Source organism: Hyperolius riggenbachi, chromosome 5, assembly GCF_040937935.1.
Source record: "Hyperolius riggenbachi isolate aHypRig1 chromosome 5, aHypRig1.pri, whole genome shotgun sequence".
Classification (NCBI taxonomy): domain Eukaryota; kingdom Metazoa; phylum Chordata; class Amphibia; order Anura; family Hyperoliidae; genus Hyperolius; species Hyperolius riggenbachi.
Genome location: NC_090650.1, coordinates 4,202,448 through 4,216,007, shown reverse-complemented (window position 1 = coordinate 4,216,007; position 13,560 = coordinate 4,202,448). Strand labels below are relative to the sequence as shown.

Here is a 13,560-nt window from a genome sequence, read left to right as displayed (position 1 = left end):
TAAATGTATCTACAGAAACATACATCTCCTGCAGCACAAGGAAAGCACCGGTCACTAAATGTATCTACAGAAACATACATCTCCTGCAGCACAAGAAAGGCACCGGTCACTAAATGTATCTACAGAAATTACTATCATTCATTACATGCATCTAGAGAAACACACAACATCTCCTGCAGCACAAGCAATGCACTGGACATTACATGTATCTAGAGAAACATACATCTCCTGCAGCACAAACAGGGCACCAGTCATTACATATATCTACAGAAACATACATCTCCCGCAGCACAAGCAAGGCACCGGTCATTATACATCTCCTGCAGCACAAGCAGGGCACCGGTCATTAAACATCTCCTGCAGCACAAGCAAGGCACCGGTCATTATACATCTCCTGCAGCACAAGCAAGGCACCGGTCATTATACATCTCCTGCAGCACAAGCAAGGCACCGGTCATTATACATCTCCTGCAGCACAAGCAAGGCACCGGTCATTATACATCTCCTGCAGCACAGGCAAGGCACCGGTCATTATACATCTCCTGCAGCACAGGCAAGGCACCGGTCATTATACATCTCCTGCAGCACAGGCAAGGCACCGGTCATTATACATCTCCTGCAGCACAGGCAAGGCACCGGTCATTATACATCTCCTGCAGCACAGGCAAGGCACCGGTCATTATACATCTCCTGCAGCACAGGCAAGGCACCGGTCATTAAGCATCTCCTGCAGCACAGGCAAGGCACCGGTCATTATACATCTCCTGCAGCACAGGCAAGGCATCGGTCATTAAGCATCTCCTGCAGCACAGGCAAGGCATCGGTCATTATACATCTCCTGCAGCACAGGCAAGGCACCAGTCATTATACATCTCCTGCAGCACAAGCAAGGCACCGGTCATTATACATCTCCTGCAGCACAAGCAAGGCACCGGTCATTATACATCTCCTGCAGCACAGGCAAGGCACCGGTCATTATACATCTCCTGCAGCACAGGCAAGGCACCGGTCATTATACATCTCCTGCAGCACAGGCAAGGCACCGGTCATTATACATCTCCTGCAGCACAGGCAAGGCACCAGTCATTATACATCTCCTGCAGCACAAGCAAGGCACCGGTCATTATACATCTCCTGCAGCACAAGCAAGGCACCGGTCATTATACATCTCCTGCAGCACAGGCAAGGCACCAGTCATTATACATCTCCTGCAGCACAAGCAAGGCACCGGTCATTATACATCTCCTGCAGCACAGGCAAGGCACCGGTCATTATACATCTCCTGCAGCACAGGCAAGGCACCAGTCATTATACATCTCCTGCAGCACAAGCAAGGCACCGGTCATTATACATCTCCTGCAGCACAAGCAAGGCCCCGGTCATTATACATCTCCTGCAGCACAAGCAAGGCACCGGTCATTAAGCATCTCCTGCAGCACAAGCAAGGCACCGGTCATTAAGCATCTCCTGCAGCACAAGCAAGGCACCGGTCACATCCACACAACAGAAATATTCAGTACAGGATTCTCTCACCAAAATGAATCGCTCACATTCCCTGCAATCCACCAACTCAATGATCTCTCCCCCGACCATTCCTCAAGTTGATTCCATTTTTACTTGAGGCACACCTGAAGTGACAGTGACACGGAGGCTGCCATATTTATTTCCTAATGCACAATGCCTGGATCTCTCTGATCCTCAGCCTCCAATACTTTCAGCCATAACCCCTGAACAAGCATGCAGCAGATCAGGTGACTGAAGTGTGGCAGGATTAGCTGCATGCTTGTTTCAAGTGTGTGATTCAGACACTACTGCAGCCAAAGAGATCAGCAGGGCTGCCAGGCAACTTGTATTGTTTAAAAGGAAATAAATATGGCAGCCTCCATATCCCTCTCACTTCAAGAGTGTATACAGCAGAGCCGCAGTATACGTTACTTTATACGTTGTCCGCTGCTTAACCTATTTTGGTTCCTGGACGTAGAAACTACGTCCAGGAACCATGCGCGGAGCGCAGCCGATCGCGCGCGTGCATGCGCACTCCCGGCCACGGATTCGTTAGCCCAGGAATCAATGAATCGGGCTATGGTGCCCGATCATTGATTCCTCTCCCCCGCTGAAAAAGCGACAGCTTCTCTCGGAAGCTGCGCCTTTTCTGGCCGTTCCCTCCCTGATGTGTCACTGTAAGCGTATGTTACGCTTAGAGTGACGTCATGTAAACAAACTCATGGCCGCCATCTTGTGGCCAAAAAGTAATACTACAACTGAAAATAAAAAGAAATTAAAATCAACACACATTTACATTACAAACCTATTGTTTATCTCCCACCCTCCCAAAACTACCCAAATAAAATGTTTACTATAAAAAAAAAACAAAAAAAAAACATTACAATAAAAAAAACAAAAAAAAAACATGTAAATATTTACCTAAGGGTCTAAACTTTTTAAATATCAATGTAAAGATGAAATATTTCTATATTTTTTTTTATTTTAAACTTGTTAATAGTGATAGATGCAAAACGGAAAAAATGCACCTTTATTTCCAAATAAAATATTGTCGCCATACATTGTGATAGGGACATAATTTTAACGGTGTAATAACCGGGACATATGGACAAATACAATACGTGAGTTTTAATTATGGAGGCATGTATTATTTTAAAACTATAATGGCTGAAAACTGAGAAATAATGAATTTTTCCATTTTTTTCTTATTCTTCCTGTTAAAATGCATTTACAGTAAAGTGGCTCTTAGCAAAATGTACCCCCCAAAGAAAGCCTAATTGGTGGCGGAAAAAACAAGATATAGATCAGTGCATTGTGATAAGTAGTGATAAAGTTATAGGCTAATGAATGGGAGGTGAACATTTCTCAAGTTAAAACGACGGAACCTGAATGGGTTAAGCAACTGCCACAAAAAGCACACACATCACCGCCTAAATACTTACCGAGCCTCCAGTGACATCTTGTCTTCCTGCACATCCCAGCGGCTTTCCAGCAACCTCCGCGCACGTAAGCCAGCGTGTCACCTGACCTGCATCGGAGCGAGGAGCTGCCGGGAGGCTACACGACGTCGCTGGGGGCTCCATAAGTATTTTAAGGCCCCCCCCCCCTTTAAAAAAAAAACAAAAAAAAAAAACAGTCCCTGTTATCCCTCGGGCAGGCCAGTTAGTGGCTACCCCTCGGGCAGGCCAGTTAGTGGCTACCCCTCGGGCAGGCCAGTTAGTGGCTACCCCTCGGGCAGGCCAGTTAGTGGCTACCCCTCGGGCAGGCCAGTTAGTGGCTACCCCTCGGGCAGGCCAGTTAGTGGCTACCCCTCGGGCAGGCCAGTTAGTGGCTACCCCTCGGGCAGGCCAGTTAGTGGCTACCCCTCGGGCAGGCCAGTTAGGGGCTACCACTCGGGCAGGCCAGTTAGGGGCTACCACTCGGGCAGGCCAGTTAGGGGCTACCACTCGGGCAGGCCAGTTAGTGGCTACCCCTCGGGCAGGCCAGTTAGTGGCTATCCCTCAGGCAGGCCGGTTAGTGGCTATAAGTTGAGACTTCCCGTTGATTGAGTTCCCGGATAGCGCAGCCTCTGCTGTATAAATGTCTATAGCTGAGCTCCTCTCACAAAGACAATTCCACACACACCCTCTGTGCGTTCATGCTGAAGCTATATTCTGACCTTCTCTGGGAAGACCAATGCCTGGGGGTGGGGAGGCACCCACTAATTCCTATAGAGGGCGCTGCTGAACTCGCCCTGCTGTCTCTCCTCCCCCCCGAGCTCAGCACATTCCTCTGTAAGGTATGAAGGGGAAGGATTCAGTGAGAAGCAATGAGCTCAGGCAGTGCAGTAGCCAGCCCTCCGGGGTCCTCTCAGTCAGCAGTTCCTGTCTGGTGAGACATTCCTGTCAGATCACCTGCCCAGCGGAGATTCAGGTTATTAGTACAGAACCTTTGTGACAGGTCCCCTTGGCTGTGGTCACCTGACCCCATACTTGTTATAAATAGCCTTTCCCAATTACGAGTAATGTGAGCGACCTCTACACAGAGCTATGCACAGGGGCCCAGCAACCTGCACACAGAGCTAATGAGAGCAGTGATCAGTGTGATGTCACGTGCCATGCACAGGGGCCCAGCGACCAGTGCACACAGAGCCATGCACAGGGGCCCAGCGACCAGTGCACACAGAGCCATGCACAGGGGCCCAGCGACCAGTGCACACAGAGCCATGCACAGGGGCCCAGCGACCAGTGCACACAGAGCCATGCACAGGGGCCCAGCGACCAGTGCACACAGAGCCATGCACAGTGGCCCAGCGACCAGTGCACACAGAGCCATGCACAGGGGCCCAGCAACCAGTGCACACAGAGCCATGCACAGGGGCCCAGCGACCAGTGCACACAGAGCCATGCACAGGGGCCCAGCGACCAGTGCACACAGAGCCATGCACAGGGGCCCAGCGACCAGTGCACACAGAGCCATGCACAGGGGCCCAGCAACCAGTGCACACAGAGCCATGCACAGGGGCCCAGCGACCAGTGCACACAGAGCCATGCACAGGGGCCCAGCGACCAGTGCACACAGAGCCATGCACAGGGGCCCAGCGACCAGTGCACACAGAGCCATGCACAGGGGCCCAGCGACCTGCACACAAAGCCATGCACAGGGGCCCAGCACACAAAGCCATGCACAGGGGCCAAGCACCCTGCACACAAAGCCATGCACAGGGGCCCAGAACGCTGCACACAAAGCATTGCCCAGGGGCCCAGAACCCTGCACACAAAGCCATGCACAGGGGCCCAGAACCCTGCACACAAAGCCATGGACAGGGGCCCAGCACCCGGCACACAAAGCCATGCACAGGGGCCCAGCACCCGGGCACACAAAGCCATGCACAGGGGCCCAGCACACAAAGCCATGCACAGGGGCCCAGAACCCTGCACACAAAGCCATGCACATGGGCCCAGCGACCTGCACACAGAGCCATGCACATGGGCCCAGCACCCTGCACACAAAGCCATGGACAGGGGCCCAGCACCCGGCACACAAAGCCATGCACAGGGGCCCAGCACCCGGGCACACAAAGCCATGCACAGGGGCCCAGCGACCTGCACACAGAGCCATGCACAGGGGCCCAGCGACCTGCACACAAAGCCATGCACAGGGGCCCAGCGACCTGCACACAAAGCCATGCACAGGGGCCCAGCGACCTGCACACAGAGCCATGCACATGGGCCCAGCGACCTGCACACAGAGCCATGCACATGGGCCCAGCACCCTGCACACAAAGCCATGCACAGGGGCCCAGCACCCGGGCACACAAAGCCATGCACAGGGGCCCAGCGACCTGCACACAGAGCCATGCACAGGGGCCCAGCGACCTGCACACAAAGCCATGCACAGGGGCCCAGCGACCTGCACACAAAGCCATGCACAGGGGCCCAGCGACCTGCACACAGAGCCATGCACATGGGCCCAGCGACCTGCACACAGAGCCATGCACATGGGCCCAGCACCCTGTTCACAGAGCTAATGCTAGAAATACACAAGCTTTTTGGGCAGATTTACTGTCTGATCGACTTCTATTCACTTCTATGAGAAAATCGATCAGAAAAACAATCAAAATCAGATTGGACCTGTCGGAAATTATCGATCGAGCCATCTATCCGCCAAAACATCTTCTACATAGTGTATTTCTAGCATTTTGAACTTCCAGCGACAAAAATCAATTGATCCATTTGATCACTGATTGCAGAAGATAAGGATCAGCACACACATCAGAGAGTTTCTCTGCGCAGCATTCAGTGACTGGAGGCAGAAGAGGGATCGCTCCTCATTAGAAAAGCTTTGTGAATGAACAAGGTATACCCCCCCCCCCGGTGAGCTGCTGAACTGTGATCATCAGACGGAAGCGCAGCCGTGACATAATTGCCATGTATCTGACTATCTATATAACCTGCCAGACCCAATGCTCTCCCCTCCAACCCCACACACATCTCTATCCCTCACACCATTACCTGTCACTGCAGACACACACACAGCTATCTCTATCCCTCAAACCATTCCCTGTCACTGCAGACACACTCACACAGGATGAGGAGGACCTGTCACTGCAGACACACACACACACACACACACACACACACACACACACACAACTATCTCTATCCCTCACACCATTCCCTGTCACAGCAGACACACACACACACACACCTTTCTCCCTCACACCATTCCTTGTCACTGCAGACACACACACACACACACACACAGGTGGAGGGGGACCTGCCACAGCAGACACACACACAGGAGGAGGGGGGCCTGTCACAGCAGACACACACACGAGGAGGGGGACCTGTCACAGCAGACACACACACACACACACAGGAGGAGGACCTGTCACAGCAGACACACACACACACAGGAGGAGGACCTGTCACAGCAGACACACACACACGAGGAGGACCTGTCCCAGCAGACACAGACACACACACACACACACACACACACACACACACACACACACACACACACACACACACACACACAAGGAGGGGACCTGTCACAGCAGACACACACACACAGGAGGAGGGGGGCCTGTCACAGCAGACACACACACAGGAGAGGGGGGCCTGTCACAGCAGACACACACACAGGAGGAGGGGGACCTGTCACAGCAGACACACACACAGAGGAGGAGGGGGGCCTGTCACAGCAGACACACACACACACACACACACACACACACACACACACACACACGAGGAGGGGGGCCTGTCACAGCAGACACACACACACACAGGAGGAGGACCTGTCACAGCAGACACACACACACGAGGAGGACCTGTCCCAGCAGACACAGACACACACACACACACACACACACACACACAAGGAGGGGACCTGTCACAGCAGACACACACACACAGGAGGAGGGGGGCCTGTCACAGCAGACACACACACAGGAGAGGGGGGCCTGTCACAGCAGACACACACACAGGAGGAGGGGGACCTGTCACAGCAGACACACACACAGAGGAGGAGGGGGGCCTGTCACAGCAGACACACACACACACACACACACACACACGAGGAGGGGGGCCTGTCACAGCAGACACACACACACACACAGGAGGAGGACCTGTCACAGCAGACACACACACACACACACACACACACACACACACACACACACACACACACACAGAAGGAGGGGACCTGTCACAGCAGACACACACACACAGGAGGAGGAGGAGGGGGACCTGTCACAGCAGACACACACAGGAGGAGGGGGCCTGTCACAGCAGACACACACAGGAGGAGGGGGACCTGTCACAGCAGACACACACACAGGAGGAGGGGGGCCTGTCACAGCAGACAGACACACACAGGAGGAGGAGGAGGACCTGTCACAGCAGACACACACACAGAGGAGGAGGGGGGCCTGTCACAGCAGACACACACACAGGAGGAGGAGGAGGAGGACCTGTCACAGCAGACACACACACACACAGGAGGAGGGGGACCTGTCACAGCAGACACACACACACAGGAGGAGGGGGACCTGTCACAGCAGACACACACACACAGGAGGAGGGGGACCTGTCACAGCAGACACACACACACAGGAGGAGGGGGACCTGTCACAGCAGACACACACACAGGAGAGGGGGACCTGTCACAGCAGACACACACACACAGGAGGAGGGGGACCTGTCACAGCAGACACACACACACAGGAGGAGGGGGCCTGTCACAGCAGACACACACACACAGGAGGAGGGGGCCTGTCACAGCAGACACACACACACAGGAGGAGGGGGACCTGTCACAGCAGACACACACACACAGGAGGAGGGGGAGGAGGACCTGTCACAGCAGACACACACAGGAGGAGGGGGACCTGTCACAGCAGACACACACACACAGGAGGAGGGGGCCTGTCACAGCAGACACACACACACAGGAGGAGGGGGCCTGTCACAGCAGACACACACACACAGGAGGAGGGGGACCTGTCACAGCAGACACACACACACAGGAGGAGGGGGCCTGTCACACACACAGTGATGGTTGGATGGATAGTAGTAGGGAAGGGGGAGGGGCGTCGCTCCGTCTCTCTCACCTCCTCCTCCTCCCCCGGCGGTGGCGGCCCGGGACAGGGCGTGGCAGGCGGAGAGCAGCAGGGCGGCGCTCAGGGCCAGCAGCTTGGCGTTCCTCACACTGAAGTGATGGTTGATCTCCCGCTTGCCCAGGTTGTAGGCCAGCGCCGCCATCTTGGCTCCTCCATGACAGCAGCGTGCGAGCAGAGCGGCGGCCCGGGGGGCGGGGACTGCTGCCGGGGAGACACTGGCGGGGCGGGGCTCCGGCGGGGCGGGGTCTCTCTCCTCCACAGACAGCAGCGGCTCCGACTCCTCCTCCTGCTGCTGCTGCGACCCCGCCTTCTCTTCTCTGTGCTTTAGCTCCGCCTCCATCACGCGCCGCGTGCCTCACCTCACTGACTCCCTACTGCCTGCACTGACCCCTGACTGCTTGCCTGCAGCCTGCACCTCACTGCCTGCCTCACCTCACTGACTCCCTGCTGCCTGCACTGACCCCTGCCTACTGCCTGCACTGACCCCTTACTGCTTGCCTGCACCTCACTGACTCCCTGCTGCCTGCACTGACCCCTGACTGCTTGCCTGCACCTCACTGCCTGCCTCACCTCACTGACTGCCTACTGCCTGCACTGACCCCTTACTGCTTGCCTGCACCTCACTGACTCCCTGCTGCCTGCACTGACCCCTGACTGCTTGCCTGCACCTCACTGCCTGCCTCACCTCTCTGCTTCCCTGCTGCCTGCACTGACCTCTGACTGCTGCCTGCACCTCACTGCTTGCCTCACCTCACTGACTGCCTACTGCCTGCACTGATCCCTGACTGCTTGCCTGCAGCCTGCACCTCACTGCCTGCCTCACCTACACTGACTCCCTGCTGCCTGCACTGACCTCTGACTGCTGCCTGCACCTCACTGCTTGCCTCACCTCACTGACTGCCTACTGCCTGCACTGATCCCTGACTGCTTGCCTGCAGCCTGCACCTCACTGCCTGCCTCACCTACACTGACTCCCTGCTGCCTGCACTGACCTCTGACTGCTGCCTGCACCTCACTGCTTGCCTCACCTCACTGACTGCCTACTGCCTGCACTGACCCCTGACTGCTTGCCTGCACCTCACTGCCTGCCTCACCTCACTGACTTCCTGCTGCCTGCACTGACCCCTGACTGCTTGCCTGCACCTCACTGCCTGCCTCACCTACACTGACTGCCTACTGCCTGCACTGACCCCTGACTGCTTGCCTGCACCTCACTGCCTGCCTCACCTCACTGACTTCCTGCTGCCTGCACTGACCCCTGACTGCTTGCCTGCACTTCACTGCCTGCCTCACCTCACTGACTGCCTACTGCCTGCACTGCCTACTGCCTGCACTGACCCCTGACTGCTTGCCTGCAGCCTGCACCTCACTGCCTGCCTCCCTGCTGCCTGCACTGACCCCTGACTGCTTGCCTCACCTCACTGACTGCCTACTGCCTGCACTGACCCCTGACTGCTTGCCTGCACCTCACTGCCTGCCTCACCTCACTGACTCCCTGCTGCCTGCACTGACCCCTGACTGCTTGCCTGCAGCCTGCACCTCACTGCCTGCCTCACCTCTCTGCCTCCCTGCTGCCTGCACTGACCCCTGCCTGCTGCCTGCACTGACCCCTGACTTCCTGCCTGCACTGACTGCTGCCTGCACAGACCCCTGACTGCCTGCCTGCACCTCACCTCTCTGCCTCCCTGCTTCCTGCACTGACCCCTGACTGCTTGCCTGCACTGACCCCTCACTGCCTTCTCTCTGCCTACCTACTGCCTGCACCTCACCGCCTGCTGCCTGCACCGACCCCTCACAGCCTGCCTGCACCTCACCACCTGTTGTCTGCACTGACACCCCTCACCGCCTGCACCTCACTGCCTGCCTACTGCCTGCACCCTCCCCTTACTGTCAACCTGCTGCCTGCACCAACCCTCACGTCCACCTGCACCTACCCCTCACTGGCTGCACCTACCCCTCACTGCCTGCACTGACCCCTCACTGTCTGCACCATGGCCTGCCACCTGTATCCAGCCACACTACCTGCCTACACTCACGCCTCCACTTCCCAGCCTTAGAAGAGTTCCTAGGTGATAACCGGTTAGTCAATAGTTTTCAGTCAATGACGGTGTCCACAGAGAGGAGACTGTCTGCAGCACTCAGATGTTCAGGTTCTGGATGTCTGCGGAGTTCTACAGAGAGGGAGACTATCACCTGAGAGTGGTCAGATAACAACAACAGATAGAAAAGTTACACTTCTCTGTTTCAGCAGAGGTAAAACTTGTCTTGTGCAAAGCCACGGATGTGTCCTCGGTCCTCACACTGGTAGAATCCACTAGTGGCAGCCCGCCACAGACGTGTCCCTGGTCCTCACACTGGTAGAATCCACTAGTGGCAGCTCACCACGGATGTGTCCCTGGTCCTCACACTGGTAGAATCCACTAGTGGCAGCTCACCACGGATGTGTCCCCGGTCCTCACACTGGTAGAATCCACTAGTGGCAGCTCACCACGGATGTGTTCCCAGTCCTCACGCTGGTAGAATCCACTAGTGGCAGCTCACCACGGATGTGTCCCTGGTCCTCACACTGGTAGAATCCACTAGTGGCAGCTCACCACGGATGTGTCCCCGGTCCTCACACTGGTAGAATCCACTAGTGGCAGCTCACCACGGATGTGTTCCCAGTCCTCACGCTGGTAGAATCCACTAGTGGCAGCTCACCACGGATGTGTCCCTGGTCCTCACACTGGTAGAATCCACTAGTGGCAGCCCGCCACAGATGTGTTACCGGTCCTCACGCTGGTAGAATCCACTAGTGGCAGCTCGCCACGGATGTGTTCCCAGTCCTCACGCTGGTAGAATCCACTAGTGGCAGCTCACCACGGATGTGTCCCCGGTCCTCACGCAGGTGAATTCACTAGTGGCAGCCCGCCACAGACGTGTCCCCGGTCCTCAGCCCGCCACGCTTTCCGCTGCACTTACAATTGGGGGAAACAAGCTCATCTGCAGCAGCTGTGAAATGATCCGCCTGCCGCCACTCCCCACCGCTGGCCACAAATTGAAGGGGATTGGTGAAGAGTTCAGCTCCGTCCGGAGTGGCTCCACGGAATGGGCAGGTGTCCTCTGGCTGCCGCAGGATTGCACAAAGCGAGCGATATCTATGTGTGTGTATTTATATATATATATATATATATATATATATATATATATATATCTGTCTCCTCCGCCGGGCAGTCTCCCGCGTGTGACCTGCTCGCTGCTCTCACGCGACTGCTGCAGATCTTGGCTGCGAGTTGCTCTCCCAGCTGGGCAGAGGGGAGGTGTATCACACAACCTGTTTGGCCAGAATGGCTCGTCAGTCTCGCTGTCGGCTGATCTTTGCTCTCACATTTATTTTCAGTTATTTTTATTCTCTATTCTTCCTGCTCCACCTTTGACTCCTCCAGCGATCTGCAAGCAGCTGATTTCACCAAAGCCAAGCTGCCGTCGCAGTGTGCAGTAATGTCAGGGTGCAGGCGTACCCCCAGTTCCAGGCTACCTTCATTCAGTCTGTATTATCTGTAATTGCATCTCACTGACCCTTCCTACACCTCCACATAAAACTCGAAAAACTAGAATATTGTGCAAAAGTCCATTTATTTCAGTACTTCAACTTAGAAGGTGAAACTAACAGAGGAATTAGGAACCCTTTGATGGGGTTCAGGATTTAATTATCTGATTGGAGTCGGACACTTTGAGCCGAGAATATTCAACCTTTTCACAATATTCTAATAGGCTGGGATTTTAATTTTGGGGTTCCCATAAGCTGTAAGCCATAATCATCAACATAAAGGCTTGAAATATCTGGCTTTGCAGGTAATGAGTGGCGTATTTTTCAGGGCAGTGGAGTCGGAGCAATTTTGGGTACCTGAAGTCGGATTTGTGATTTCATAAACTAAGGAGTCGGATGATTTTTGGACACAATTCACAGCCCTGGTAAGTATTCGACTAACGAGTCGCAGTCGAGGGAGGAGTCGGAGGCTATTTTTCGCTGTATAAGACACACTTTCTCTTCCAAAAATGGGGAGAAAAAGCCCCTGCCTCTTATACGGCAAAGGCAGGGAATCCCCGACCTCCGAACGTCCGCCGATACGAACTGCCGACCCGTCACCATCGGGCAGGGCCGGCCTTAGGTTTCACAGCGCCCTGAGCGTAACCAGAGTTTGGTGCCCCCCCCCCCCACCCCCCCACTCATCCTCTTCGCCTGTGAGTGCACCACACACATACACTAATGGGGGGGGGGGATGGCGGGGGGATCTGCTGCCTAAATACACTAAAAGGGGATCTGCGACTGCAAGACTAGTAGCCTAAGCCTATATACACTAAAGGGGGGATCTGCCTACATATACAAGACCAGATCCCCCCCTTAGTGTATATGGGCTTAGGCTACTAGTCTTGCAGTCGCAGATCCCCTTTTAGTGTATTTAAGCAGCAGATTTCCCCCCCCCCCCCTTAGTGTAAGTAGCCAGCTATAGATCCCCCCCAGTATAGGTTAGCCAGGTAGGTGCCCACAGTATAGGTAGCCAGTATACTTGCCCCAGTATAGGTTAGATAGGCATTTGTCCTAGCTATAGGTTAGATAGGTAGGTGCCCCCAGTACAGGTTAGATAGGTAGCTGCCCCCAGTGTATAGGTTAGATAGGTAGGTACCTGCAATATAGGTTAGATAGGTAGCTGCCCCAGTATAGATTAGATAGGTAGATGCCCCCAGTATAGATTAGATAGGTAGATGCCCCCAGTATAGGTTAGATAGGTAGCTGCCCCCAGTATAGATTAGATAGGTAGCTACCCCCAGTATAGGTTAGATAGGTAGCTGCCCCCAGTATAGATTAGATAGGTAGCTGCCCCCCAGTATAGGTTAGATAGGTAGGTGCCCCCAGAATAGATAGGTAGGTGCCCCCAGTATTGGCTAGATAGGTAGGTGTCCCCAGTATTGGCTAGATAGGTAGGTGCCCCCAGTATTGGCTAGATAGGTAGGTGCCCCCAGTATTGATTAGGTAGGTAGGTAACACCCCCCCCCCCGTAGGTAGGTAACCCCCCCTCCCCCTCATAGAGGAGGGGGGAGCCGCGGGGAGGGCAGCCCGACCTCTCCCTCCCTTCCTCTCCGGGCACCCTCCGTGCTCCCCCCCTCCGATCCGATGCAGACTGCTAAGAGAACAACTCACCTTCCTGGTTCCGATCACCGGCTCCTCTCACTTGCTGCTGGTCGCCTCTTCTACATAGCCGCTGATACACAATAAACTTCCTGTTAAGCAGGAAGTTTATTGTGCATCAGCGGCTATGTAGAAGAGGCGACCAGCAGCAAGTGAGAGGAGCCGGTGATCGGAACCAGGAAGGTGAGTTGTTCTCTTAGCAGTCTGCATCGGATCGGAGGGGGGGAGCACGGAGGGTGCCCGGAGAGGAAGGGAGGGAGAGGTCGGGCTGCCCTCCCCG

At 55.0% G+C, this 13,560-nt stretch overlaps 1 protein-coding gene across 1 annotated transcript in view; it reads right to left on the bottom strand.

The window, feature by feature from the left end:
* CASD1 (CAS1 domain containing 1) overlaps positions 1 to 8,464 on the bottom strand; it is a 108,346-nt gene extending 99,882 nt beyond the window's left edge. The window contains exon 1 of the mRNA XM_068235025.1: positions 8,102 to 8,464. Within this exon, the coding sequence (XP_068091126.1) occupies positions 8,102 to 8,450 (349 nt within the window). The 5' untranslated portion in view covers positions 8,451 to 8,464. The remainder of the gene's footprint in view (positions 1 to 8,101) is intronic.
* Between the last annotated feature and the right edge of the window lie 5,096 nt (positions 8,465 to 13,560).